General features: G+C 63.8%; 2 protein-coding genes across 3 annotated transcripts in view; one reads left to right on the top strand and one right to left on the bottom strand.

Moving 5' to 3' along the window:
* Positions 1-305: 305 nt before the first annotated feature.
* DDX23 (DEAD-box helicase 23) lies at positions 306-9291 on the top strand. The gene is made up of 17 exons (XM_032785607.2): positions 306-409; positions 805-998; positions 1191-1289; positions 1923-2022; positions 2676-2741; positions 3056-3194; positions 3324-3457; positions 3783-3895; positions 4419-4562; positions 4788-5013; positions 5294-5439; positions 5593-5770; positions 5841-6083; positions 6342-6493; positions 6742-6850; positions 7686-7860; positions 8227-9291. The coding sequence occupies exons 2-17, from the start codon at positions 805-807 to the stop codon at positions 8448-8450; spliced, it is 2442 nt and encodes an 813-aa protein (XP_032641498.1). The 5' UTR covers positions 306-409; the 3' UTR covers positions 8451-9291.
* A 1233-nt stretch (positions 9292-10524) lies between these two features.
* The window catches only part of CACNB3 (calcium voltage-gated channel auxiliary subunit beta 3), a 20991-nt gene continuing 4879 nt past the window's right edge, over positions 10525-26636 (bottom strand). Inside the window, exons 1-13 of one of the 2 annotated variants that reach the window (XM_032785610.2) lie at positions 22865-22944; positions 18358-18480; positions 17770-17892; positions 17437-17552; positions 17043-17104; positions 14362-14381; positions 13902-13982; positions 12946-13004; positions 12662-12771; positions 12094-12245; positions 11655-11750; positions 11335-11493; positions 10525-10938 (exon numbers count right to left, since the gene is read on the bottom strand). In XM_032785610.2, the coding sequence (XP_032641501.1) occupies positions 10624-10938; positions 11335-11493; positions 11655-11750; positions 12094-12245; positions 12662-12771; positions 12946-13004; positions 13902-13982; positions 14362-14381; positions 17043-17104; positions 17437-17552; positions 17770-17892; positions 18358-18480; positions 22865-22909 (1461 nt within the window). In that variant the 5' untranslated portion in view covers positions 22910-22944 and the 3' untranslated portion in view covers positions 10525-10623. Of the gene's footprint in view, positions 10939-11334; positions 11494-11654; positions 11751-12093; positions 12246-12661; positions 12772-12945; positions 13005-13901; positions 13983-14361; positions 14382-17042; positions 17108-17436; positions 17553-17769; positions 17893-18357; positions 18481-22864; positions 22945-26636 lie in introns of those variants that run through there. The other variant, XM_032785611.1, reaches the window with a different exon arrangement.

The following is a 26636-nucleotide window of genomic DNA, read 5'->3' as shown; positions in this document are numbered from 1 at the left end:
CCAGGGCAGGCTGGGGGCAGTAGTGGGGGGGGGGGCAGCAATAGGGACGGGAACACCAGGGCAGGCTGGGGGCAGTAGTGGGGTGGGGGGCAGCAATAGGGACGGGAACACCAGGGCAGGCTGGGGGCAGTAGTGGGGTGGGGGCAGCAGGACGAGCTGTCTTGGACTCAGCCCCTGGACAGCGGGCGGGAACTACATTTCCCAGCATTCCACTGGCCGGCCGCGCGATGCCTGCTGGGAGCTGTAGTTGCGACGGGGAAACGTCGGCGGCCGGCCGGCTGGGCTGTCCCGGACTCGCTTTCCCGGCATGCCGCGAGGCACAGTGCGCTGCTCTGCGCGGGGCCCGGCGTGAGGCGCTGAGATGGCGGCTGCTGCGCAGGGGCTGTGAGGCCTAGTAGGAGCCGGAGAGGTGAGGGGAGCCCGGACTCCTGGGTTCTCTCCCCGGGGCGGGGGGGGCGGCGGAGGGGAGCCCGGACTCCTGGGTCCTCTCCCCGGGGCGGGGGGGGTGGCGGAGGGGAGCTCGGACTCCTGGGTCCTCTCCCCGGGGCGGGGTCGTACTGATGGGTTTACCGTTATCCTCAAATTGGAAGGATCCATGCCCCGTGAACCACCCAGACCCCCCATGGCTGTCCCTGGCCATAGCCGGGAAAGACCCCTGGCCCCGTTCCCAGCCCCCCACCCTGGGGCCAGCCCCCCGTGTTGTGCCCTGTGTGAGTCTTGCTGGGGGTGGGGGGCAGTGCCAGGCCTGAGGAGCCCAGGGAAGGGCTGGCCCCCCCACTGGTAATGGCTCTTCCTGCCCGTCAGATGGCCGGGGAAGTGCCTGACAAGAAGGAGCAGGATCCGTCGCCCCCCAAGGAGGAGAGGAAACGCTCGCGCTCCCCAGACAGAGATCGCGACCGGAAGAGCTCCCCGTCCAAGGAGAGGAAGCGGCACCGGTCCCGGGAGAGGAGGCGGGGCAGCCGGTCCAGATCCCGCTCCAGGTCCAAGTCAGCAGAGAGGTGACAACCCCTGGGTTGGGCGGCGGGGTAGGGGCAGGGGCTTGCGGCTGCACCAGAAGGGGGTGGGGGGAAGGTGCCAGGTTTGGGGCAGGGCCTGGGGCTCTATGTGGCACTGATTTGGAGGGGACTTGGGGGGCTGCTCGTGGAGTGAGGCTGGATTGTAACTGATTCCTTGGGGCTCTGCCCTCGCAGGGAGCGGAGACACAAAGAGCGTGAGCGCGAGCGGAATAAGAAGGATCGCGAGCGGGAGAAAGATGGACACCGGCGGGACAAGGACAGGAAACGCTCCAGGTAAATCCTCACACCCCGACTTCTCTTGCCTGCACTTGCGGTGTCATGAGAGTGCAGCCACTTCTGGGGCGCAGCACCACACAGCAGCACTGCTCAGCCATCCCTGTATATCGGGTTTAAACTGGAAATGAACAGAGGCCAGCAGCCCCTGCCGGGCTGGAGGATGTGGGGCAGCAGAATGTCCTTTCATGCGCTAGGATATGGGGGGATGTTGAGGTTCTTGCTGTCACGCTGTGGAGCCCATAACCATGGTGAGTGGGGAAGGGCTCTGGTGTCACTTCTCCAGGAGATGTTGGCTCCAGCAGCACGACATGATCAGCGCCCCACCTTGGGGGCAGGACGAGGTCCCCTGCTGAGCCAGCAGCCCCACTTCCTGCTGCATCTGGGCTTTGCTTGGCCAGAGCTTCCTCAGCAGAGAGCCCAGCCCGAGCAGCCCTGCACCAGGAGGAAGCTGGGTGGTTTTGGACTAAGTGGGAGCCATGAGGCCCTAGAGCCCTTTCCGTGATTGCCGAGTGTGGGACCAAGATCAGTGGGCTAGTGGCCCCCAGCCCTGCCGGATAGGGGGGCATTGGAGGTGTCGAGCTGGGGGTGGAGCTGGGAGCATGTCTCATGTCCATTTTTTCTCTCATTCAGAAGCTTGTCCCCGAGCCGAGGCAAAGACTCCAAATCGCGGAGGGAGCGAGATTCGCGGAGGGGGGAGGAGGAGGAGGATGCGGCGCTGAAGAAGGAGAAGGTGGGAGTGGGAGTAGGGATGGGAAGGCACCAAAGGGCTGAGGTGCCACGGGAGCTGTGCTGGATGGTGGGGGGGGGTATCTACCTGGGCTGGCTCCTTGTAGCGTGCAACAGGCAGGCTGCCCCCGCTGCTGGGTCTCATTGGTCCTGATGTTCAGCCGCTGCGCTCTTCCTGTGTGTGTCCTCTGGGTTGCCTCCCCAGGTCCAGCCCCCCCAACCCTCACGGTAACAGTTGGGATCCTCCTTTGAACCTGTCTATTCCGTCCTTGTCCCCCAAGCGTTTCTGCTGTTCGTCTCTGGGCCTTCCTTGGGAGCTCAGTGCTGAGTGTGGATCTCGGGCAGGTCTCCCCAGAGCCCCCTATGGAGGGGCCGCCCCTCTGTGGGTCAGAAGGTGTGTTCCCTGCACGTGCAGCCACAGACTTGAGTCCTTGTCCTTAGTCCCCATCCCATCACAGCCTCATGTCTGGCTCAGTCTCCTGGTGTCTTGGGCGGGCACGGTGTATTCCAGACTGGTGCAGGGAACCCCCAAGCACTTCAGCATTCCAGGGGGGTCGCTCCTCGCACAGCTTGTGGCAGTTGGGCTGAAGGGTGTGCCAGCGATCCTGGCTAGGGACGGGGATTGGCTCTGGGGACGTTAACTCCCTGTGTTTCCAGGCCCAGCCTCTGTCTCTGGAGGAGCTGCTGGCCAAGAAGAAAGCTGAAGAGGAGGCCGACGCCAAGGTGAGACTGTGTCCTCCCCACCCCCATTGTAGGGGCGTCTGCTCCCCCACGGCTGCAGCAGGGCAGACGTGGCCCCCTTTCCCCTTTGGGTTTGGAGGTGGTTGGGGCACCAAGCGGATGGTTCTCAGCCTGATTCCTGGTGGGTCTATTGCCCCCCAAAGCTGGCTGTGATCCCTCCGGGCTGGCAGCCTCACCAGAGTGGGTCAAAAGGTCCAAGCCCCCTTTCCAGGGCAGGCTGCGTGGGTGCTGGCTTGCGCTGCCCTGGCTCTGGGGACAGTTCCAGGGCCATGCTCACTGCCCCCTCTGCCCTCCAGCCCAAGTTCTTGTCCAAGGCGGAGCGGGAGGCTGAGGCGCTGAAGCGGCGTCAGCAGGAGGTGGAGGAGCGGCAGAGGCTGCTGGAGGATGAGAGGAAGAAGAGGAAGCAGTTTCAGGATTTAGGGAGGAAGATGATGGGTATGTACCCCTCTCCTGCAACGCGCTCGGGGCAGCGCTGCTGCATGGGGTGAAGGGAGTGAGGCTGGGAAGGAAAGCCCTTCCCCCCTCCCTGGGTGTGTGATGTCCTGTGTCTGCTCCCCCCTGCAGAGGACCCCCAGGAGCGCGAGCGCAGGGAACGTCGGGAACGCATGGAACGGGAGACCAACGGCAACGAGGATGAGGAGGGGAGACAGAAAATCCGTGAGGAGAAGGACAAGAGCAAGGAGCTGCATGCCATCAAGGTACCTGCCATGCCCGGGGCTCCTTTAGAGTCGCAGTGTTGCCCCCGCCCCCCCTCCATGGCAAAGGAGACGCTTAGGAAGAGTGGTCTGCAGCTGGGGGGCCAGGACTCCTGGGTTCTGTCCTGGCCCTGGGAGGCAAGAGGTGAGGCTGGGATTCAGGACTCCTGGGTTCCCTTCCCTCTGCATTCACTCTGTGACCTCAGATGAGTCCCTCCCCTTTTCCAGGCCTCATTTTCCATGGGTTCAGTGAGACTGAGACTCTCTTCTGGGGTGGGGCTGGAGAGGCTGGAGGCTGGTGGGGCTGATGACTGGGCTCCCCACACAGGAGCGGTACCTGGGCGGGATCAAGAAGCGCAGACGCACCCGGCACTTGAATGACCGAAAGTTCGTCTTTGAGTGGGATGCGTCGGAGGACACGTCCATCGACTACAACCCACTGTGAGTAGGTGGGGCAGACCGGACAGTCCCTGCTGGACCCTAGTTTGTACGGGGCAGGCACAGGGTGGTGTTAGGAAGATGGAAGCACACAGAGGCCGTCTGTACACGGGTCGAGGAAAACCATCTAGCAGTTCAGGTACTGGGGGGTACTTTACTAGAGCAGGGAAGACGGAGAACCAGGACTCCTGGGTTCTTCCCTCCATTCTGGGAGAGGAGTGGGATCTAGTGGTTGGAGCTGGGGGGTCAGAACTCCTGGGTCCAGGAGGGGAGTCAGGCTAGTGGTTAGTGCAGGGCATGGAGGAGTGTGGGGGTCAAGACGTAGCAGTCTCAGGGAGGGGGAACTCGGTGCCCCTGAGGGGTGTGAAATAGTAGGTTGACTAGCTGCACTGAGGTAATGGGGACCAGACCTGGCCCCTAAGCCTGCTCTGAGTGGTGCCCCCGTCTGCCAGGGGACACTGAGGGGGAGCACTGCGCTGAGATCTGCCAGGGGGTCCTGTGCCAGCGAGCTCTGTTTCTCCCACAGGTACAAGGAGCGGCACCAGGTACAGCTGCTGGGCAGGGGCTTCATTGCCGGCATCGACCTGAAGCAGCAGAAACGGGAGCAGTCACGCTTCTACGGGGACCTGATGGAGAAGAGGCGGACGCTGGAGGAGAAGGAGCAGGAGGAGTGAGTGACCCACTGTGGGGTCGGGCTCAGGGGCCAGGACGGATTGGCCAGCTGGCATGTCTGGGGCTGGGTTACCCCTTTTCTGGGGATCCTGGGCTGGGTTAGGGTTGTGCAGGGAGGGCTCTGTGGGTCTTAGGGTGGCCCAGTGCATCCTGGGCTGTGTCGTCTCTGGGTTGGTTGGCAGAGTATGAGTGAGACCTGAGCTGCTCCCCTCCCTGGTGCCAGGGCCCGGCTGCGCAAGCTTCGGAAGAAGGAGGCCAAGCAGCGCTGGGACGATCGGCACTGGTCCCAGAAGAAGCTGGATGAGATGACGGACAGGGACTGGCGTATCTTCCGCGAGGATTACAGCATCACCACCAAGGGGGGCAAGATCCCCAACCCCATCCGCTCCTGGAAGGACTCCTCCCTGCCCCCCCACATCCTGGAGGTGATAGACAAGTGTGGCTACAAGGTGAGAACTGGGGCCTGCCTGCACCTCCTGGGACAAGGGGTGACTGGCCCTTTGCGGATGAGAATCCAGATCCGAACTAGGCTCTCGTGGGTGCTTGGCCTGGTGGTGGGAGCTGGATCCGGACCTAGGACTCTTTGTCTCTGGCAGAGGCGAGGAGTGCGAACGGGGAGCCAGGACTCCTGGATTCAGTTCCCAGCTCCCTGATCTCTCCTTGGTGAAGCCAGACTTGGGCACAGGGGTTCTTTTCCGTCCTAAGCGTCTCTGTTCTCCGTCCATCCAGGAGCCTACCCCCATCCAGCGCCAGGCCATCCCCATTGGCCTGCAGAACCGTGACATCATCGGTGTGGCTGAGACCGGCAGCGGCAAGACGGCTGCCTTCCTGATCCCACTGCTGGTGTGGATCACGACACTGCCCAAGATCGACCGGTGAGGCCGACTCTCTGCTCTGCCTTCCCCGAGCAGAGGAGGGGTGGCTGGCCCTGGTACGCCGGAGGCCTGAGGGACAAGAGGGGCTTCCTGGGGTGTGGGAAAGGTTGGCTCATGGGGGAAATGGTCCCACACGTGCTCCGTCGCCTGCAGGATCGAGGAGTCGGACCAGGGCCCTTACGCCATCATCCTGGCCCCGACCCGTGAGCTGGCCCAGCAGATTGAGGAGGAGACAATCAAGTTTGGGAAGCCTCTGGGTATCCGCACAGTGGCTGTAATTGGGGGCATCTCCCGAGAGGACCAGGGCTTCCGGCTGCGCATGGGCTGCGAGGTGAGTGCCAAGACTGCGGGGGGTGAGGGTTGGGCTCTACGGTCTCTGACCCTCCTGCCACCCCCTGCAGATTGTCATTGCCACGCCCGGGCGGCTCATTGATGTGCTGGAGAACCGCTACCTGGTGCTGAGCCGCTGCACCTACGTGGTGCTGGACGAGGCAGACAGGATGATCGACATGGGCTTCGAGCCCGACGTGCAGAAGATCCTGGAGCACATGCCCGTCACCAACCAGAAGCCTGACACCGACGAGGCCGAGGACCCAGAGAAGATGCTGGCCAACTTTGAGTCGGGCAAGCACAAGTACAGACAGGTCAGCAGGGCGCAAGCATCTCCCCCAGGGAGGCTGGGCCCAAGGGGCGGGGGACAGACATGGGGCTGGGAGCCAGGTGGGGGGCGAGGTCCTGGGCCCCAAGTGGGTGCTGGGTGAGCACAGACAGGCCGGTCGAGGGGCAATTCAGCCCTTTCTCCCCTGGCTCCCAGTGTGTCCTGGGCCTGTCTAGCTGGCCTGGAGAGAGGGGTGGCAGAGGAGCCCTCGGGAGCTGCTGCACTGACAGGCCCTCTCCTGCAGACTGTGATGTTCACGGCCACCATGCCCCCGGCGGTGGAGCGCCTGGCCCGCAGCTACCTGCGCCGCCCTGCTGTGGTCTACATCGGCTCGGCTGGCAAGCCACACGAGCGCGTGGAACAGAAAGTCTTCCTCATGTCCGAGGGGGAGAAGAGGTATGAGGGTGGGCCGGCAGGGGCTGCGCTGGGGGGGCTCTCGCTGGAGCTGGGCTGCAGGTGGGGGCAGGGCAGGGTGTCGGGAAATCCGCCAGGTTCCTACGGGGTGGCTGTGGCAGGGGCTGTCCTGGAGCATGCTGAAGAAATGGACGGCACTTCGGAGGGCAGCTTGGTGAGGCTTGTGGGGGCTGTGGGGGCCTGAGCGTGTCCTGCCTGCTGACACACCCTTCTCCGCCCCTCCCTAACAGGAAGAAGCTGCTGGCCATACTGGAGCAGGGCTTCGATCCGCCCATCATCATCTTCGTCAACCAGAAGAAGGGCTGTGATGTGCTGGCTAAGTCCCTGGAGAAGATGGGGGTACGTGTGAGCCCCTGAGGAGTGTCCATATCCACCCTGCGGGGCCAGGGCAGGGCTGAGTGGCTCTTGGGGCCCCCCGCTCCCCTGGTTCCAGCTCCTGCCTGTCTGGCGGAGCCCAGCGCTGCTCCGTGGGTTGGGCACACTGAGCAACGTTTGAGTCTGGTGGGAAAACAGCCAGACCCCCTCGGGTGAGCAGGGCTGGCTTGTGTGCGCTCTGGCAGGAGCGTGCATGGCACCACGGGGCAGTGGATGGCAGGTGCTGGGTACGCAGCTGCTGCTGTGCCAACCCCGTGGGCAGGAGGCGGTGGCACTGACTCGGGTTCAGAGGGGAGGGGTCGGGTCGACAGGTGGTGATGGGTCTGAGTCAGAACCAGCCCTCTACGGCTCCGGGGTTCCTGCTGCTGGTGTGCTTGAACTCTGTGAGTTACTGCCACTCTGTGGGAGGATCCTGCACTGCAGCCCGCCTGCTGGGGCACCTCCCGCATCCCTCTGCAGAGCCACACGTGCCAGGATCTGCCTCGTCAGCCTGGGACCTCGGGGGAGCTGCAGAGGGAAGGGCCCCCATTCCTTAGTGCTGCCCGATTCTGCATCTAGCCCCTTCCCCCACTGCCCTGCAGGCCGGTGGGCTGCAGATGAGATGTCCGCCCTGCCCTGCTCCAAGCCCGGGGGGCTGTTGGGTGCACCCTGATGGGAACCGTGTGATCCAGCCCATCCCCCAGGCCCTCCAGGAACCTGCTGGTGAATTCTCATGTCCCTCCCGCTGGCCTCGTGGGCAGCCCTGCGGTCAGCTCCTGCCCCAGCCCTGCTCTATGGTCTCCCCTCTCCCCCTCCGCAGTACAATGCCTGCACCCTGCACGGCGGCAAAGGCCAGGAGCAGCGAGAATTCGCCCTCTCCAACCTGAAGGCCGGTGCCAAGGACATTCTCGTAGCCACGGACGTGGCTGGGCGCGGTATCGATATCCAGGATGTGTCCATGGTGGTGAACTACGACATGGCCAAGAACATCGAAGGTGAGTCTCGGCCGTGGGGCAGGGCTGGCCTCGAGAGAGGCCTGCGCATACCCCTCTCCCCCCAGCTAAGTGTGGTCGCCTGGCTCAGCACTTTGATGGGCAACGACCAGGGAAAAGACAGGGAGCTGCAGGGTGGGGGGCTCAGGGCTGACCCCATGTTGGGGGCGCTCTGCTGCTGCATGCACCAGCTTTCAGAGCAGACAAACCAGGGGGTCGTTAAAGATCCCAGGGCAATTGATTAATCCCAACATCCTGCCTGAATTCCAACAGTTGGCTAAGCTGCTGCTGTGCAGCTGCCATGGCCCACCCCAGAGGTGGCTGCATTTCAGTGGCAAATCACCATCTGTCCATGGTGCTTCTGTGCAGATTACATCCACCGTATTGGCCGCACGGGCCGAGCCGGCAAGAGCGGAGTGGCCATCACCTTCCTGACCAAGGAGGACTCCACAGTCTTCTATGACCTGAAGCAAGCCATCCTGGAGAGCCCGGTGTCGTCGTGTCCCCCAGAGCTGGCCAACCACCCCGATGCCCAGCACAAGCCGGGCACCATCCTCACCAAGAAGAGACGGGAGGAGACCATCTTTGCCTGAGTCCCAGGGAGCCGTGGGACATCGACAGCTGGGTCCTGGCTACCTGGTTGCCTTCTACTACCAGCCAGCAGACTTGGGGTGCCAGGAGCTGCCTGGCCTTTGTAACCAGCCTCCCCTTTTTGCGGGGAGCTCTGCAGGTTGTTTGTGACCCCCAACCCCTCGGTCGAGGTGGGACTGATGGCGGAAGAGCCCCCGTTGGGGGCAACTCTGTCCTTGTGTTCCCAGGCCTGAGCTTTAAACAGAGCCTGGATCCGGAGCCAGGCCCCTCAGGCTGGGTCCCGGTGCTCCACTGAGGGCAGCGCTTGCCAGGAGAACACCTAGGACCAACCTAGACTGGCTGTACTCCGGTCCCCCGCAGGGTGGGGCTGTGCCCAGCTCCTGATCCACAGCCAATCCTGACTCCCAGGAAGTGTCAGGGGCAGGTCCCTGTGCAGAAAAGCTGGGACTGAGCAGCGACCAGCCAGCTCCTCCCTCCTCCAGCCTGTAGCCTCAACTCTTGCCATTCGCAGGTGCCCGAGGCCGTGGGGCTTAGCAGTGCCCGCAGGCTGCCTCTCCCTAGGGGGGGACCCTGGCCCTGAAGGGGCAGAGCCCTCCACCCACTGTTTTAAGGGGTTAAGCCAAACCCTTCTCACCTAGTATGTGGACAGGGTGGGGGTGAGAGAGATCTGGCCCCTACTAGCTCCCAGGAGCTTCTGCTGGCACCTGCTGTCCTTTTGGGAGGGTGGGGGATTTGTTCCTCTGTTCCCATCAGCCAGTGGGATGTCTCGCTTGGGCCCTTTTTTATGTATAAATTCTTGTTGACTCTGAAGCGAAAAGCAGGAATAAAGCTGCTGAGAGCGTCTGTGTGCGCAGGACATTAGCCATGCGCCCCCCCCCCGTGACTGGAGGGGGTGCCTGGGGAGAGCCAGGTCTGATGTGGTAAGGGGACAGGGCAGGGCTGTGTCTCAACCAGCTCCCACACTGCTCCTCCACCTCTGCCTGCGGGGACCCCCGCCATGCCCCCAGGAGGAAGGACAGGCCAGCCCTGGCCCTGATCCACAGAGCCTGTAGAAGTGGGGGAGCTGCTGGATGCTTGAGTGGGACCCCCTGTGCTGCTAGGGCCACCTGCAAAGAGCTTTACCCCCCATGGATTTGGGGGGTCAGGGTTGGAAAGAGTCCTTGTTTTCCCTTGGTGAGGGCAGGCTGGGGGGTTCTGGTGTCCGGTGCCTTGCTCCCCTGCCCCTTGGTGAGCACAGGCTGGGGGGTTCTGGCGCCTAGCCCCTTGTTCCCCCCCCTCCCCACCCCTTAGTGAGCACAGGCTGCCGGGTTCTGGCCCTAACTGGCAGACACACAAACACCATCTCTAAACTGCAGACGCTTTGTTAAACAGGCTACAGGTTGTCAGGGCAGCAAGTGCTTCCTACACAAGAGCTGTAACAAATCCGTGGCCGCTCCATGCTTTCCGGCCCCCCGAGGGCTTGCCCCAGCTCCCCAGGCAGTGGGGAATCTCCTTCTGCCGCTAGTCGGGTAGTACCTATGCCCCCCTCAGGCTCACAGTGGCCAGTCCAGGGCGGTGGGGTGCACTATGTACAGGCTTCTCTTGTGTCGTGGCTGGATGCTAGTGGTTATGGGTGTGGGCAGTGGGGCCGGGCTGGTGGATGTGGGGGGCAGGTTGAGGAGGAATCAGGGCTGAGCTTCACTGAAGGAGGGGAGGGGGGCACCATCCAGGCTCCTCACCCTCCCCTTAGGGGTTTTGCACTTAGCAAATTGTGGCCTGTTAGCTGGACTCCCAGACCCTGCCCCAGGGAGCCCAGCCCCATGGCAGAGGGCAAGGGGGCCGGAGGGGCTTGGAACAAGCACTGCCAGCTGCGCAGTTTCAACCAGGGAAAGTGAGGCCTGGAGCAGGGGCCAGCCAGTGCATAAACCTCTCCTCTCACAGCTGGACAGGGTGGGAACAGTGCCCTGCCCGGGGGTTTCCCCCCAGGGCGATTGTCTGAGCAATGCCTAGCGGGGGCAGGGGGACTGAGGACAGATGGCTTTTCCTCCTCCCCCAAGTAGTCCAGTTAGGGCGTGTGTGACCCCACCAGCTGCAGGAGGGGCTGTGTTTGGGGGAAGGCCAGGCTCCGTGGGCCCATGGGGCTGCTCTGACAGCGGGGAGGGGTGCAATCGGTGGGCGAGCCCAGGCCGGTGCCCGTCAGTAGCTGTCCTTGGCCCAGGGCCTGGTGCGCTGCCAGTTCCTGTCGTTGTGGGTCTGCTCGGCCTCGCGCTGCAGGAGCCGGTCCTGCGAGTCGTGCCCGTTGGCGCTGTGCAGGCCGCTGTTGTGGTGCCGGTGGGGCTGGTACAGCTCCGGGTAGGGGTCGGGATACTCGTCCTCCAGGGGCTGGGAGCTGTGCTGCGAGGTGGCCGCCCAGGGCTTGCGGGAGGTCTCGCTCGCCTCATCTGACTGCATCAGGCTGTCGTGCTCTAGGGGGGAGTGCTCCCCTCCCCGCTCCCCCAGCAGCTGCTGGTTCTGGGGGGCAGAGAGACAGGGTCAGGGCCCCCTTTCAGCTGGACAGGCAGTGGTGGCTGAGAGCAGAGTGTGGGGGGGCTCCCCCTGCCAAACAGCTTGGGGTGGGGCAGAGGGAGCTGAGTCAGCCTCGGGGGTCCCGGGCCTGGCACTGGATCACAGGGAGCAGTGCAGAGGGGTATAGGGCAAGGTGTTCTAGGGGGCCAGCCAGACTGCGCCTGGTCCTGGTCCCCTTAGCCACAGGCACAGAGCTAGGCCGTGACCCCTCGCTCAACAAGATACAGCCACCTCTGGGATGTGGGGCAGCAGCTGGCAGGAAGGGACACTACCCCCTGCGTGAGGGGGACTCTGGAGGGTGTGTGATCCATGGGGCCGGTGCCCAGCCCAGAGCCCTGGTACCTGCAGGCTCAGGATGGCAGCGGGTGGCGTTAGGAGGGGCTGCCCGCCCAGCGGGTGCAGGGGGTGGTGTGTGGCTCTCCAGTACACTTCCAGGTACTCGGCCAGGTGCTCACAGGCGTCCTCCAGCTGGTTCTCGTCCAGGATCACATCAAAGAGTTCCTGGGGGGCAGGAAAGAGCCTGCTCAGCAGGGAGGGGGGCTTGGAGCAGGCTGCCTGGCAGCCATGGGGCTCTGCATGGGAACACCAGGCTACGTGGGGCGGGGGGGAATAACAGCCAGGGCTGTGAGTTCGTGGGGTCCCACCTCCAGACCCCCACTCACCGGTGGGCACTGCACCAGCTTGTCTGCTGCCATCATCTGCACATTGAGGTGCTTCATCTGGGACTTGCCCCGGGATTTGATCAGCCGCTGCAGCACCTGCCGGGGAGAGGGACAGTCAGAGACCCCCCAGCCCCACAGGGAGCCCCCCCTCCTGGGCCAGGCAGAGCCCTCCTGCCCCTATGGGGAGCCCCCCCCCCCGCCTCCTGGGACAGTCAGAGCTCTCCCATGGGGAGCCCCCACTTCAGGCATGGATGGGAGGTCACTAAAGAAAAGCCGGGGAGGGGGGCACACTCCCTGCAGCAGGCAGGGCTACCCCAATGCTTCGCCAGGGGGTGCTGTGCTGCAGGGGCTCAGTAGGGGGCGGCCCCCCCATCCCAGCGCTGCCCTGATGGTGCAGCCCGGCCCCTAGGGGCTCTCCCCCCGCCCCGGCCACGCTCACCTTGGGCGAGGACACTTTCACGTAGACCACGATGGGGGCCAGCGAGGTCTTTGCCAGCTGAGCCGGGTGGTTGATGGTGTCGGCATCCAGCACCACCAGCTGCAGGGCCTTGGCCAGCTCGAAGATGCGCTCGATCTCGCTCTGCACCTCGGCTGGGGGAGGGAGTGCGTGAGCCCCTCCAGCCCTGCAAGCACCCCTCCCCTGCGGGTCCCCACCCCCTCCCTGGGGTGCCTGCGGCTGCACAGCACAGGGGAGCTGCGTGGCACTGCCTGGGCGGCTGAGGAGGAGTTTTGAGCTCTGGGTCCCAGATCGGCCTATCCCAGCAGCACCCTGGGTACCCCGGCCCAGGCAGCCCGTAGCCAATCTCTGCCCCACCCCAGACACCAGGTCCTGGGGCGTCCGGGAGAGGTGGGGGTGGGCCGTGTCCTTCGCTCAGGGAGCCTCCAGTCTGACCTGGCGGGGGGGCTCTGGGGCAGGCTGCTGCCGCTCTGCCAGACCCCAAGGTGTGTGTGTATGTATGGGGCTACTCCAGCTCTGCCCACAGCCCCCCGCCCGCGGCACGACTCACCGATGCTGGAGCGGGTGGCGGAGCGCTCGATGATGGCGCGCTTGCCCGGGTTGTTGAGGACAGAGCGCTTGGCGAGGGATAGGTCGGCGGTGACGCGGGTGATCGAGATCCTGACGAGGGAGAGAGATGGTGACACGCAGGGCAGGGCCATCCCCCAGGGGCCAGGGCAGGTCTGACGCACACCCCTGGCCGGCCAGGCTAAGGGCTGCCCCAAGGAGGAGTTGAGCCCCAATGGCTCTGGGGCAGGGGGATGGACACAGCCTGGGGTGGGGGCGGGGGCTCACCTGCCATCAAACCTGTGCTTGAGGAAGTCGAAGAGCGCTTTCTGCATCATGTCCGTCACCTGGGGGCAGAAAGCGCAGTCAGCCAGCCCAGGGGTACGGAGGATGCCCTGCGCCAGCCTGGTGCTCCATCCCATAGCGGGATTGTGCCCCTCCCCAGGGGCTGGGGGTCAGCGAGGGGCAAGTCCCGCGCCAGCCCTTCCTCCCGCACAGGCACGGCCAGGCAGCAGATGGCACCAGGGAAGGATGTGCCAGCTGGGATGGGAGTGAGATGACAGCTGTGCCAGGATGCCACGGTCTTGCCATTTGCTCGCCGTGGTCAATGGTGGGCAGCAAGGCTCGGGGGTGGGCAGCAGGGTGCTGGGGGCAGGTGCAGACAAGGACAGAGCCACTGAGCCTGTGTCTGTGGCTCTTGGGTGACTGCATGCACCGCTGCCCACTGCTGGACAGGGTCTGAACTGCTCCGTTGTGTGTCAAAGCCCCTCTCCTGCCAACAGCAGGGAAGGACTCTCCCTTAGCTGGATGGCAGGGCCTGGGCTTTGAGAGCCAAGGCTCTGGGTTCTGACCCCATGGTAGCTGTGAAAGCAGCGTAATGGGAGCACAAACTTCTGGAGGAATCAGAGGGGCAGCACCAAGGCATAAAAGGGGGGTGCCTGGGAGATCTCCCTGCCGCATGGAGCCCTCGGTGGGGTCAGACATGTCCCCACGGTTTATTCCCTGGGTCCTGCCCCACCCCTGGGCAATGGGGCTCCTCTCCCTCCTTCTGCCGCCCCCCAGCGATGGGGCATCTCCCCTTCCCTGAGCAACAGGGCTCCCCAAAACAATGGGGTTCCTGCCTCCCCTGGGGGCCCACCCAATTCGCAGCCCACATTTCCCTTTGCCAGACAGCCCCTGCCCTGCCTGGGGGTGGGGCCATTTCTGGGGAATCCCCTGTGAGGCTCCACCCATGCCCCTCCTACCTCATATCCTTTCAGGGAGGGGCCCACCAGCACCACTGGTCTCATGGATGGAACCACGTCGTAGGGCGGGATGTGCTCTGCCTGCAGGAGAGTGGGGTTGGGCGCAGGTGAGGGCCCCGCAGCACATGGCGGGGAACCAGCCCAGAGGCGAAGACAGAGGGACAGTGAATGGCCAGTTTTGGAGGGGCCTTAGAAACAACAGGCTGGTGTTCATCAGAGAACCCAGGTGTCCTGGCCAAATCTGTGCCCCCATAGGCCACTGAGGCTGGGCCTCCCTAACCCGCAGCCTGAGTTGAGCACAGGGATCTCTCCTTCCCCTCTGGCCCTAAAGGGCTCGGCAGTTCCATGCTGGCGAGCTCTGCCCCAGAAGTGGCTGCATTCCTTTCAGGCGTCCCCACCTCAGCACCCGCTCACGCTGCCCCCTGCTGGCAACCAGGCAAAACCTGCCCTGACCACTCACCTGCTTTTGCTTCTGTTTCGCTTTTTAGAAAGAAAAGAAGAAATGGTTGGTGAAAGCAAATTGGGAGCCGCAGAGAGCGAGGAGCTGGGGGAGACTGAGTGTGGGGACAGTGGGGTCACCCCGGAGTCCCCCTGACTGTGGGGTGTGTGTGTGTGTGTGTCAGGCCCGTCCTGAGCACGGTTCCCCCAGGGTCACCCCGGAGTCCCCCTGACTGCAGGGAGTCAAGCCCCCGAGCTGAGCACGGTTCCCCCAGGGTCACTCCAGAGTCCCCCTGACTGCAGGGGGTCAAGCCCCAATCCTGAGCACGGTTCCCCCAGGGTCACCCCGGAGTCTCCCTGACTGCAGGGGTGGGGGTCAGGCCCCAATCCTGAGCACGGTTCCCTGAGGTTCATCCCAGAGTCCCCCTGACTGCAGGGGGGGTCAGGCCCCAGAGCTGAGCACGGTTCCCCCAGGGTCACCCCGGAGTCTCCCTGACTGCGGGGGTGGGGGTCAGGCCCCAATCCTGAGCACGGTTCCCTGAGGTTCATCCCAGAGTCTCCCTGACTGCAGGGGGGGTCAGGCCCCAGAGCTGAGCATGGTTCCCCCAGGGTCACCCCAGAGTCCCCCTGATTGCAAGGGGGGTCAGGCCCCAATCCTGAGCATGGTTCCCCCAGGGTCACCCCGGAGTCCCCCTGACTGCGGGGGTGGGGTGTCAGGCCCCAATCCTGAGCACAGTTCCCTGAGGTTCATCCCAGAGTCCCCCTGACTGCGGGGGGGTCAGGCCCCAGAGCTGAGCACGGTTCCCCCAGGGTCACCCCAGAGTCCCCCTGACTGCAGGGGGTGGGTCAGGCCCCAATCCTGAGCATGGTTCCCCCAGAGTCACCCCAGAGTCCCCCTGACTGCGGGGGTGGGGGGTCAGGCCCCAATCCTGAGCACGGTTCCCCCAGAGTCCCCCTGACTGCAGGGGAGGTCAGGCCCCAATCCTGAGCATGGTTCCCCCAGAGTCACCCCAGAGTCCCCCTGACTGGGGTGGGGGGGTCAGGCCCCAATCCTGAGCACGGTTCCCCCAGAGTCACCCTAGAGTCCCCCTGACTGCGGGGGTGGGGGGTCAGGCCCCAATCCTGAGCACGGTTCCCCCAGAGTCACCCCAGAGTCCCCCTGACTGCAGGGGTGGGGGGTCAGGCCCCAATCCTGAGCACGGTTCCCCCAGAGTCACCTCAGAGTCCCCCTGATTGCGGGGGTGGGGGGGTCAGGCCCCAATCCTGAGCACGGTTCCCCCAGAGTCACCCCAGAGTCCCCCTGACTGCAGGGGTGGGGGGTCAGGCCCCAATCCTGAGCACGGTTCCCCCAGAGTCACCTCAGAGTCCCCCTGATTGCGGGGGTGGGGGGGTCAGGCCCCAATCCTGAGCACGGTTCCCCCAGAGTCACCCCAGAGTCCCCCTGACTGCAGGGGTGGGGGGTCAGGCCCCAATCCTGAGCACGGTTCCCCCAGAGTCACCTCAGAGTCCCCCTGATTGCGGGGGTGGGGGGGTCAGGCCCCAATCCTGAGCACGGTTCCCCCAGAGTCACCCCAGAGTCCCCCTGACTGCAGGGGTGGGGGGTCAGGCCCCAATCCTGAGCACGGTTCCCCCAGAGTCACCTCAGAGTCCCCCTGATTGCGGGGGTGGGGGGGTCAGGCCCCAATCCTGAGCACGGTTCCCCCAGAGTCACCCCAGAGTCCCCCTGACTGCAGGGGTGGGGGGTCAGGCCCCAATCCTGAGCACGGTTCCCCCAGAGTCACCTCAGAGTCCCCCTGATTGCGGGGGTGGGGGGGTCAGGCCCCAATCCTGAGCACGGTTCCCCCAGAGTCACCCCAGAGTCCCCCTGACTGCAGGGGTGGGGGGTCAGGCCCCAATCCTGAGCACGGTTCCCCCAGAGTCACCTCAGAGTCCCCCTGATTGCGGGGGTGGGGGGGTCAGGCCCCAATCCTGAGCACGGTTCCCCCAGAGTCACCCCAGAGTCCCCCTGACTGCAGGGGTGGGGGGTCAGGCCCCAATCCTGAGCACGGTTCCCCCAGAGTCACCTCAGAGTCCCCCTGATTGCGGGGGTGGGGGGGTCAGGCCCCAATCCTGAGCACGGTTCCCCCAGAGTCACCTCAGAGTCCCCCTGACTGCGGGGGTGGGGGGTCAGGCCCCAGTCCTGAGCACGGTTCCCCCAGAGTCCACCTGACTGCAGGGGGGGAAGCGCTAGGTTGCCTGGCCCAACTTTGTGCTCATTCCTCTCCCTTGGTGAGCTGAGCAGCAGCTGCCCCCACCCCCACCCCTTTGCACCTATCCTGGCAAGACCCAGCCCATGATCCCCACTGCCGGGAGCGGCCCAGGGTGCAGCCAGGGCAGGGCCACAGTGCGGGTGAAGCCAGCGCCTCACCCCAGGGGGACGTGGCAGCTGGCAGGGTGGGATTCCTGGCACTGGCCCCTCGGCAGCCCCAGGGGGTGAGTTCAAAGGGGAGGAGAAGGGATCAGCCCATAGGGCCCCTCCAGCCTGGTCTGTGTCCCCCCATATGGAGCTGGGCAGTGAGTGTGCGGGGGGTGTGTGTGCAGAGGTGGGGGAGCTGGAGCTGGGCAGTGAAGGGAGGTAGGTTGGGGGGGGCTGGCACATTGTGCTGTGGGGAGGGCTGGGGTTGCGCGTGGGACTTGCCCACCGGCCTGCGCTGCAGCCATTACCTAAGGACGGGGGAGGCGATCGCCGCTTGCTGGGGTCCCCGAGGCCGGAGGCGTTGCCAGATCTCCTGGGGAGAAGCCACAGTGAGTAGAGGGGGAGCCCCGGGGGGAAGGGGGTAAACCCCCCGGGGGGGTATCCACTGGGAGCTCTGTGTGTAACATGCCCACACAGCGTGCACTGTGCGCCGTGCCTGCCCCCATGGCTGGTCCCGACACAGGGTAACAGCCTGCCACTGCTGCTGGCTAAGGGAGCTGCCCTGTAGCTCAGCGGCAGAGCTCTGGGGGGCTGTCGTGCTGAAGGTGCAGGTGGGTGTTGTGCTAGTGGCTCTGACCCAGGGGGGCCAGATGGCAGGGGAGGGGGAAAGGCCCATAGAATTCCCGCCGATGGCCCCTTTACCTGGCTTTCTGCTCCTGCTTCAGCCGCACGGCCTCCAGCCGCTGGGGACTGGGGATGAAAGCGACGTCCCCCCCCTCCTTCACTAGCCGCCCGATCCACCAGTCATTGCTGTATTTCTGGGGAGACACCAGCAGGGGCTGTTATAGGGGTGAGCGCAAGACCAAGCCCTGCCCTGGGACAGAGTAGCTGGCCCTGGGCCCAGAAGGATGGGATTCAGGGGGCAGGGGAAGCACCCTATCCCTGAGGGAGCTGGTGGCAAAGCCAGCATCAGAACCCAGGTGTCCTGGCTCCCAGCCCCACTCCCCCCCCCACCCAGGCCAAGTCCAGACTCACCTCCTTGATGTGCAGGAAATCTTTGGCTTCGAAGTTGATGGCGGAGCCCTGCACGGGGCACTCTTCATCCAGGGCCCCGCAGTAGCTGACATTGGTGCGTACGGCAAACGCTACCGGCTTGTGCTGGGGAAGAGCAGGGGGGTGGGGGTCAGTACGGGGCAGCTGGGTGCCCATGTGCCCCCCCACCCTCCATGCCATCTGCAGCCAGGAGCCAGCCAGTGTCACACCATGGGCCCAGTGGTACGAGGGGTTCTACTTTCCTCTGCCCCCAGGCAGTGATCCTGGGCCATGGGAAGGAGGGGCTGCCACACTGGATGGGCCAAGGGGAGTGGGGCGGGACTCCGGGACCCTCACCTCTATGATACTCCATCATCTGCTAAGCGTGTGCACACGTGTTTGTGCGTGTTCACCACTGCCCTCTAGTGGCTGGCAGCAAAGCTGCCCAGCTGCGTGTGTCCAAGGCCCTCTACAGCAGTTGGAGCAGGCTGCGAGGAAGGGTGTAGAGGGCCGCAGATTCGTAGGCCAGTACAGCCAGCAGCACCCCTCCCGTGCAGAGTCAGGGCTGCCCCCAGCTTCCCCCTCGGCTACCTTGGCTCTCTCCAGCTGCTGTTGTGCCTGGTTCTCCACCTCGTGCTGGGCTGTCTCGCGCTCCTCCTCCAGGGACACGTCTGAGTCCAAGGATGGCCGGCTGGTGTAGGAATCGGCTGAGCCCTGCAGGGAAGGGGAGCCTGAGTGCTGTCGCCACAGGATGGGGAGCTCCCTGGCATAGCGAGGCTGTACCCCGATGCCAACCCCCCCACCCCCACCTCTCAAAGTCCACCCAGATCTGTGCTCCTGGGGACAGCACTGACTCCCCCAGACCTGCCCTGGGATATTCGGGGGGAGTGGGGGAGAATACAGGGCGGTGGGTGCTGCTGACAGCCCCTGAGGTGATTAAAATAACACCTTGCAGGTGCCCCCCTGCAACCCCCAAGTGTAGCTGCTAGTGTGAAATGCAGCTTGTAGCCGTGCAAGCCCCCAGGCTATGGTAAGATGCGCTGGCACGACAGTTTCTGCAGCAGCACTGCACTGCGCACTGAAGGATGGGGAGAGAGGGGGTCCCGTGGGGCTGGTGTGTCTGCACTGGGGGATGGGGAACGTGGCATAGGGGGAGCCCAGGGCCAGCCACCCCAGGGCCGTGCATGTCTCTTTAAGAGGCAGCAGGCACAGAGCAGCTGGTGGCGTCAGACAGTCCTGCCCTCCCTCAGCCCTGCTCACAGGCCTGGTCCAGGTGCAGCCCCCGGGGGCGGGAATGGTCCCTTAGTCCCCTTCCCCGCCCTGCTGGGCGTCTCCTCCGCGCCTGGCCCGGGCTCCATCCCAGATGGCAGAGGGAGCAAATCCCAGGCTCCAGCGAGGGTGAAGTCAGCAGCAGGGCCATGCCAGCAAGCGGAGGGCGTGCCAGCACCCGCCGGGGGTAAACACTGAGCTGCTGAGGCTGCCAGCTCCACTCTCGCTCCCCGCCTGCCAGGCCTACAGGGAGTGAATGAACAAACACCACTGCAGATCCCAGCGGCACCAGCTGGCTGACCATTGGGCGGAAGTTCAGGTGACTCCAGGCTCTGTGCTCAGGTGGCCCCAGCGACGTTAGACCCCATCACTGTCTGGGTGGAGCTGGGATTCGCTCCTCCAGTGCTCGTTCCTTTGCACCGCTCAGCACCCAATTCCAGCTGCCACTTGCGTGCCCTGTCCCTACTTTGGGGAGGTCCCTTTGTAGCTCTTCACAGCCTGCTTTGGGCTGAACCAGCTGGAATTTCGTCACTTCCCTGTTTCCCCCTTTCCCCAGATCACTAATGAATACAATGAGCAGCCCTAGGCCCTGTCCAGATCTGTTCCCACCCTTTGTTTCTTGTTCTTCCGCCAGTTACTGACCCACGAGAGGAGCTCCCCTCGCATCCCAGGCTATGTAGTTTCCTTCAGAGCCTTTGGATGAGGAACCTCGTCCAGGTCAGGCTGAAAATCCAGATCCACTAGTTGACTGGATCCCCCTTGTCCACATGCTTGTCGACACCTTCACAGAATTCTAATAGATTGGCGAGGCACGATTTCCCGTGAGACAAGCCAGGTTGACTCTTCCCCATCTCCGTGGCTGATAATTCTGTTCTTCACTATTGGTTCCACCAGTTTGCTTGGGACTGAAGTTAGACTCACTGGCCTGTAATGGCCAGGATCCCCTTGGGATTTTTCAAAATCGGCATCCCATTTGTTCCCCTCCAGTCCTCGGCTGGGGCGGAGGTGGATTTCAGTGATAGGTTACCGTACTTAGCAGTTCTGCAATTTCGGGTTTGCATTCCTCCAGGCAGCCCCGTGAACGCCCCGGTCACAGGGAGAGGGTGTGTGGGTGAGACTCACTCCAGCCCCACTAGTCAGCCCCATTATTCAGTGCAGGAGCCCTGCCCCACTTCCCCCACCAGCCTGGGCACTATGAACCCTCTAGCTCCACGTGGCAGGGGGAGGGAAATGACTGGGGGGTGGGGGAGACCTCACGATCTTTCACAGCCTGCTGGGCCAGACAGCAGAGTCTGAGCAGGACGGGGCATCAGAAGAGGGAGACCAGAGGTAGGGCGGCCCCCTGTACCAGCCAGAAACACCTTCCCTTCCTTTCCCAGCTGAGTGCCCCCCGAGGAAATGCTGACCCTGCAGTGACCTTTAACCCTTTGCTGGCTGGGGACACAGACCCAGAGGAGCTGCCAGGTCCCGTGTCGCCCACACTCCTCACGGCTCATCCCAGGGATTCCTGTGGCTCCACAGACCCTGGGAAATGCCAGGCACCAGCAGCCTCAGAGGGGGCGGTTTTGTTGTTTCATTGGATTATCCGGCCCCCTGGCGCCAGCTCACACACCTCAGAGCCAAGCAGATGTGCCCACGGTGGGCGCCCGACCCCACTGGGCAGTGCCTCGCACGACCCAGCTACATGCTGCTGAGTCACTCCAGCCCTCAGAGCCTGCGCCCCATTCACCAGCCATGGCTAACGTGGAACAGCCTGCCCCACTGCCCACAGCACCCTGCCCCCTGCCTGGCTGCTTCCCCCCTGCCCCCCAGCGCCTCACCAGCCCTCCATCTCCCAACAGCATCCAGCCCCCCCAGCTTTCCCCACACCCTGTGTCACGGAGTCCCCGGGCGATGCTCTGGAACTGCTCCCCACCAAGCCAGGCAGGACTTTGGGGAGCCTCCTCTCCCTCGGAGCAGACTTGTTCAGGGCAAGAGCTCACATCTTCACTCTGGTTCTGTCTTGGAGCATGTCAGATCCTCTGTCCCTCTGTGCGCTTCCCACAGCGAGCCCATCCAGGCGGGGTCCTGGGGAAGCCACAGGGTCCTGCACTCCCACTTGCAGTCAGACGTGACTCTCAAGCAGCAGGAACAAGAGGTTTATTCGATGACAGGAACGGAGCTTCTAGTACAGAGAACGGGACCCCTCGGCCCGGTCCATTCTGGGGTCAGTGAGCCAGACCCACGTCTGCACCACTCCTCGTCCCCAGGCAGCTCCAGACTAACCCCCTCAGCCCCTCCTCTCTGCCCGCCCCTTTCCCGGCCAGGTCACCTCATCCTTGTCCCTCCAACACCGTCAGCTGGCTACCTTTGCAGAGGAGGGGCCCAGGCCATCAGTTGCCAGGAGACAGAGTGCCAGGCATTTAGGTGCACTGGCCCCTTCCTCTGCAGCAATCACACCCCCTTATCCCATCACCTAGATATTAAGAACTGCAGAGGGGACACTGAGGCACCAACACAGTGTTCAGAGCAACATTAAGAACAGTCCCAGTTCGTCACCCCCTGTCCCCTGGAGCTCCCCTCACCGCACTCTAGTCCTTGTCACCCCCTGGCCCTGTGTCACCCAGTGCTGAGCTCCCCAGGGAACCCCACAAGTTCCCACCCCCCCCGCCTAGGCAGCGTGGCTGGTGAAAAACCCCCGTGTGCCCTGTTGACCTGGTGCTGGGCGCATGAGGCAGGGGAACACGCAGTGGCTGTTGGGGTGAGCTGGAAGGGGGGGCTACTCTGCCCCCCACCCCCTCGGCGGGAGACGCCTGGTTCAATGAACGGCTCCTGCTGCGTCCCCAGAACAAAAGCAGAAGCTGCAGTGAAATATTTATAGGTCCCCTGCTCTGTTTCTGAAAAGCCGCTTCCCCCGCCTCCCCCGGGAGCAACTCCAGCCGCCCCTGCCAGGCTCAGTCCGACTGCCATGGGCACAGCTTGTCCCAGCACCCCCATGCTCTCCTCTCTCCTGTCCTCCTCTTGCCCAGTGCCCCTCCGCCTCTGCCTCCCACATCCCCCCACGCCCTGGCCTTCTCCTGCCCCAGCTGTGATCCTGATCCCCGACCCCCTTCCTTGGCCCAGCTGACTTGGCCCTGTGGTGCAGCCATGGAGTCTAGCTGTGGGGGAGCTGTCCCGAGGCGGGGGCGCAGCCCCATGGCCTGACTGGGATGGTCCCAGGGTACCCACTGCAGGCGGGCGCAGCGAGGGGCTCTCCCGTACCCTGCAGCTGAGGCCGGCCATGGGCTCTCCAGAGCTCTGACCTAACTGGGGTCGCGGAGCAGCCTCTCTAGGCACAGTGCCCCCACACCTGGCACCAGCAGAGCGACTTTCCCCCAGCTCAGGGCACAGCACACCCTCTTTGCCAGGCACCTCACCCCCAGCATCCCTGCCCCCCACATTCTGACAAAGCCAAGAGCATCTCTGACTCCTTACAGCCCCTCCCAACCTGGTGCGCCCCTGCCAGGTGCAGAGACAAAACCCACTGCCCCATGTCGGGGGAGGGGGCTGTAACATCCAGCCCCCAGCACAGCACCCCCACTGCATGCCAGCATAGGCGCCCACCCCGGACTCTGAGCCCCCCCAGGGTGCCAGCTGTTGCTCAGCATCTGGCCCCCCTCACACCCACTCTCACCACCTTATGGGAGCACTTCTGGAAATGCCACCGCGGCTATGGTGCTGTATAAATAACCGGGGGGGAGGCCTGCCAGAAACCCAGAGCCCCCAACCAATGGCCGCACCGCCGGTGCTCCCACCCCTGCAGGGAGGGGGCTCCCTGCCACCCCTCCGCCAAGCCGGCACCCCCACTCACCACCTCGGAGTCCTCGAAGCCATGGATATAGGATTCGCCATACATGGAGGAGCCCAGAGCGTGCGGGGGTCCGAGACAGGCAGGAGCAAGCGGAGCAGCGGGAAGGACCCCCAAGGCGGGCGCAAACTGTATCGGTCCCACCCTGCTCAGCGGGGTGGGGGGAGCCAGGGGCTCTCGCTCCCGCAGGGCTGGCAGAACAGGGCTGGCGACGGGAGGCGAGGATGGGGGCTGGCAGGTCCTGGGACCCGGCTGCACCTGCCTGATGGGGTTGGCAGTGGCAGGGGGGGGGGCGTGGAAGGGAGGAGCGAGAGGCAGAGAACAGCTGAAGGAACAAAGAGCTGGTGCCAGGGAAGGAGGAGAGACAGCAGCAGCGGGAGGGAGAGGCTGCAGGTTCATCGCTGTAGCTACAGGAGAGGAGGGCAAAGAGAAGGGGCTCCAGGGGCGGGGGTGACCCACAGAATATGTGGGGAGAGTCAGGGACATGCACCCTTCTGTGCACAGACATACTGTGCTCTAGTGCCAGGATCCAGATCCACCTGTGCACAGACATACAGTCCCCTTGTACACTAGTGCCAGGATCCGTGTCCTTCTGTGCACAGATTTACAGTCCCCCCGCTCCATGTACTAGTGTCAGGATCCATGTCCCTCTTTGCACGGATTTACAGTCGTCCCTCCCATGCACTAGTGCCATGATCCATGTCCCTCTCTGCACAGATATACAGTCCCCTTGTGCACTAGTGCCAGGATCCATGTCTCTCTGTGCACAGATTTACAGTCCTCCGCATGCACTAGTGCCAGGATCCGTGTCCTTCTGTGCACAGATTTACAGTCCCCCCCATGCACTAGTGCCAGGATCCATGTCCCTCTGTGCACAGATTTACAGTTCCCCTCTACACTAGTGCCAGGATCCGTGTCCCTCTGTGCACAGATTTACAGTTCCCCTGTGCACTAGTGCAGGGATTCTCAAGCTTTTTCTTTTTGAGGCCCCCCCAACATGCTATAAAAACTCCATGGTCCACCTGTGCCACAACAGCTGTTTTCTGCGTATAAAACCCAAGGCCAGCGTTAGGGGGTACTGTCACAGAGTATGGGGGAGTCCGGCCTGCACCCCTCTTCCTGGGACTCACAGTGACTCTGAGCCAGCCAGTAAAACAGAAGGTTTATTGGACAATAGGAACGCAGGCTACAGCAGAGCTTGTAGGCACAACCAGGACCTCTCAGTCAAGTCCTTCTGGGAGCTCAGGGAGCTGAGATCCCAGCTTGGGATTCCCTGCATTCACCCACCCAGCCCCAAACCGAAACTGACTAACCCTCTCAGCAGGCTCTCTTCCTTTCTCCAGCTTCCCGGGCAAAGGTGTTGACTCCCCCTCCCCGCTGCCTAGCCCAGGTACCATCCCTCACTTAAAGTCACCCCCTGCTCTCCCCTCCCCCATGCAGACAGTCCCTACTGCATCACAGATAGCAAGCAGGGAAATTGCCCAGGGGGCCCAGGCCAAAGGGGCCCTCACGAAGCTAAGTTGCTCAGGTTTCTGCTTCAGCTTCTTGTGGCAGAGCTCAGGGCCCCGGACTTCAGCCCTGCACAGACTTGCTGGGGCCAGGGCAGAAAGCTGAACACTGGTCCTGCTTGGCGGCCCCCCTGAAACCTGCTTGCAGCCCCCAAGACCGCTGGTTGAAAACCACTGCACTAGTGCCAGGACCAGTGTCCCTCTGTGCACAGATCGACAGTCCCCCCTGTACACTAGTGCCAGAATCCGTGTCTCTCTGTGCACGGATTTACAGTCCACCCATGCACTAGTGCCAGGACCAGTGTCCCTCTGTGCACAGATCGACAGTCCCCCTGTGCACCAGTGCCAGGATCCATGTCCCTCTGTGCAGAGATCTACAATCCCCCCTGTACACTAGTGCCAGAATCCGTGTTTCTCTGTGCACAGATTTACAGTCCACCCATGCACTAGTGCCAGGACCCATGTCCCTCTGTGCACAGATGTATATTCCCCCCTTGCACCAGTGCCAGGATCCATGTCTCTCTGAGCACAGATTTACAGTCGTCCCCCCCGTGCACTAGTGCCAGGATCAGTGTCTCTCTGTGCACAGATTTACAGTCCCCCCATGCACTAGTGCCAGGATCCGTGTCCTCTGTGCACAGACGTACATTCCCCCCCTCCCCGTGCACTAGTGCCAGGGTCAGTGTCTCTTTGTGCGCAGATCTAGTCCCAGGCTCCAGGATCCATGGAAATGGAAAGGTAATTAACATTTCTGAGTCCTTTGTTAGCAATGCGGGAAGGGGGCGGAGGGGAAAACCAGAGCGATGGAAATGATGGGGTGGGAGCTTCCTTCTCGGAGAACAGCCTGGGGGTCTCAATGAGCTGCTGTTAGCCTCCCACCCCCAGCTGATGGCTGCTCCAGGCACCCAGAGAAACACCCTGGTCCTTGCCAACCCCCTGTTTACCCCCAGCATGAAGCACAATCACCCTGTATCCCATGGCCCAGGCACCACCCGTTCTGCCCTGCAGCACATCCTACAAACCATCTTTGCCCGGGGCAAGTGCGCAGACACCCCAGAGACCACTACAGCAGCCCATGCCCCCAGCGGGGGCTGCATCAGACTGGCATCCTCAGTGGCACTGCAGGGGGGGGACTGTGACATACCCACCAGTGGGCCTCACTTGGGCAGGCCCCACCCAGCTCCCAGCACAAAGAACATGGGGGCCCTGCCCTGGCACTGCACTCAGCCTCTGCCATGGGGCACCCCACGGCCTCAGGCCTTTCCAACCAGGGTGGAGCTGGGGGTGAAGGGAGTGGATGTGGCTGCCCCATCCCAGCCGTGCCCAGAGTTCCCATGGCTGGGATTTGCCCCCTCCCCCAGCAGTTGCACCTCCCCTGGGCTCTGGAGGCAAGCGGGGGGGGGGGGGAGGAGAAGAGAGAATCCCCCCCAACTCCCAGCAGAGTAACCACCCTCCCTTGCACCCCCCAGACTCCTGAGTCTGGTCCCACCAGCTAGATTCCCCCTCCCTCCCTCCAGAAGTGCCCCCTGGCAGCTGGGGAGAGGAAGGTGGGTGGGAACCTTGAACCCCAGCCAGATGAGGGGGGGAGGGCTCCTGCGCCCTGCCCCCCACCACAAAAAATCTCCCCTCCCAACCCCTGCAACAGCACCCCCCACTCAGCAGCAATTGCCTGTGTCACTCTCAGCCCCCTCCCAGTCCCCTGCCCTCCAAACCTTCCCCTCCCAATTCGCCTGCCCCCCACTTCCGTCCCGCTTCCGCCAGATCTCCCACTCCCCAGACTGGGTCCCCTGTGCCCTTTCGAAGCCCTGTATCTCCCCAGCCCCCGGGTCTCCCCCTGCCCCCATCTCTATTTTTCCTCGCGTCCCCCCTCTCCCGGAATCCCATTAACACGCTGAGCGACTGGCGGTGGGGACCCGGGGGGGCCTGGAGAGACAGAGCCGGAGGGGAGTCCGGGGAGAAGGGTGGGAGGGACCCAGGGGGCCCGAGCAGGTGGCCCTGGGGGCACAGAGCCGGAGGGGGCCGGCGGGGCCCGGAGAGACAGGGCGGGGGAGGATTTGGGGAGAAGGGTGGGAGGGACCCGGGGGGCCCGAGCGGGGGCCCTGGGGGCACAGGGCCGGAGGGCCCGAGCAGGGGGCCTGGGGGCACATGGATGGAGGGCGCCTGGGGGGGCGCGGAGGAGCCCGGAGAGACAGGGCGGGGGAGGATTTGGAGAGAAGGGTGAGAGGGACCCGGGAGGCCCGAGCAGGGGGCCTGGGGGCACAGGGCGG

Source organism: Chelonoidis abingdonii, chromosome 26 (assembly GCF_003597395.2).
Source record: "Chelonoidis abingdonii isolate Lonesome George chromosome 26, CheloAbing_2.0, whole genome shotgun sequence".
Lineage (NCBI taxonomy): Eukaryota > Metazoa > Chordata > Testudines > Testudinidae > Chelonoidis > Chelonoidis abingdonii.
Note: the sequence above shows the minus strand (reverse complement) of the source record. Positions and strands in the feature narration are given on the sequence as shown.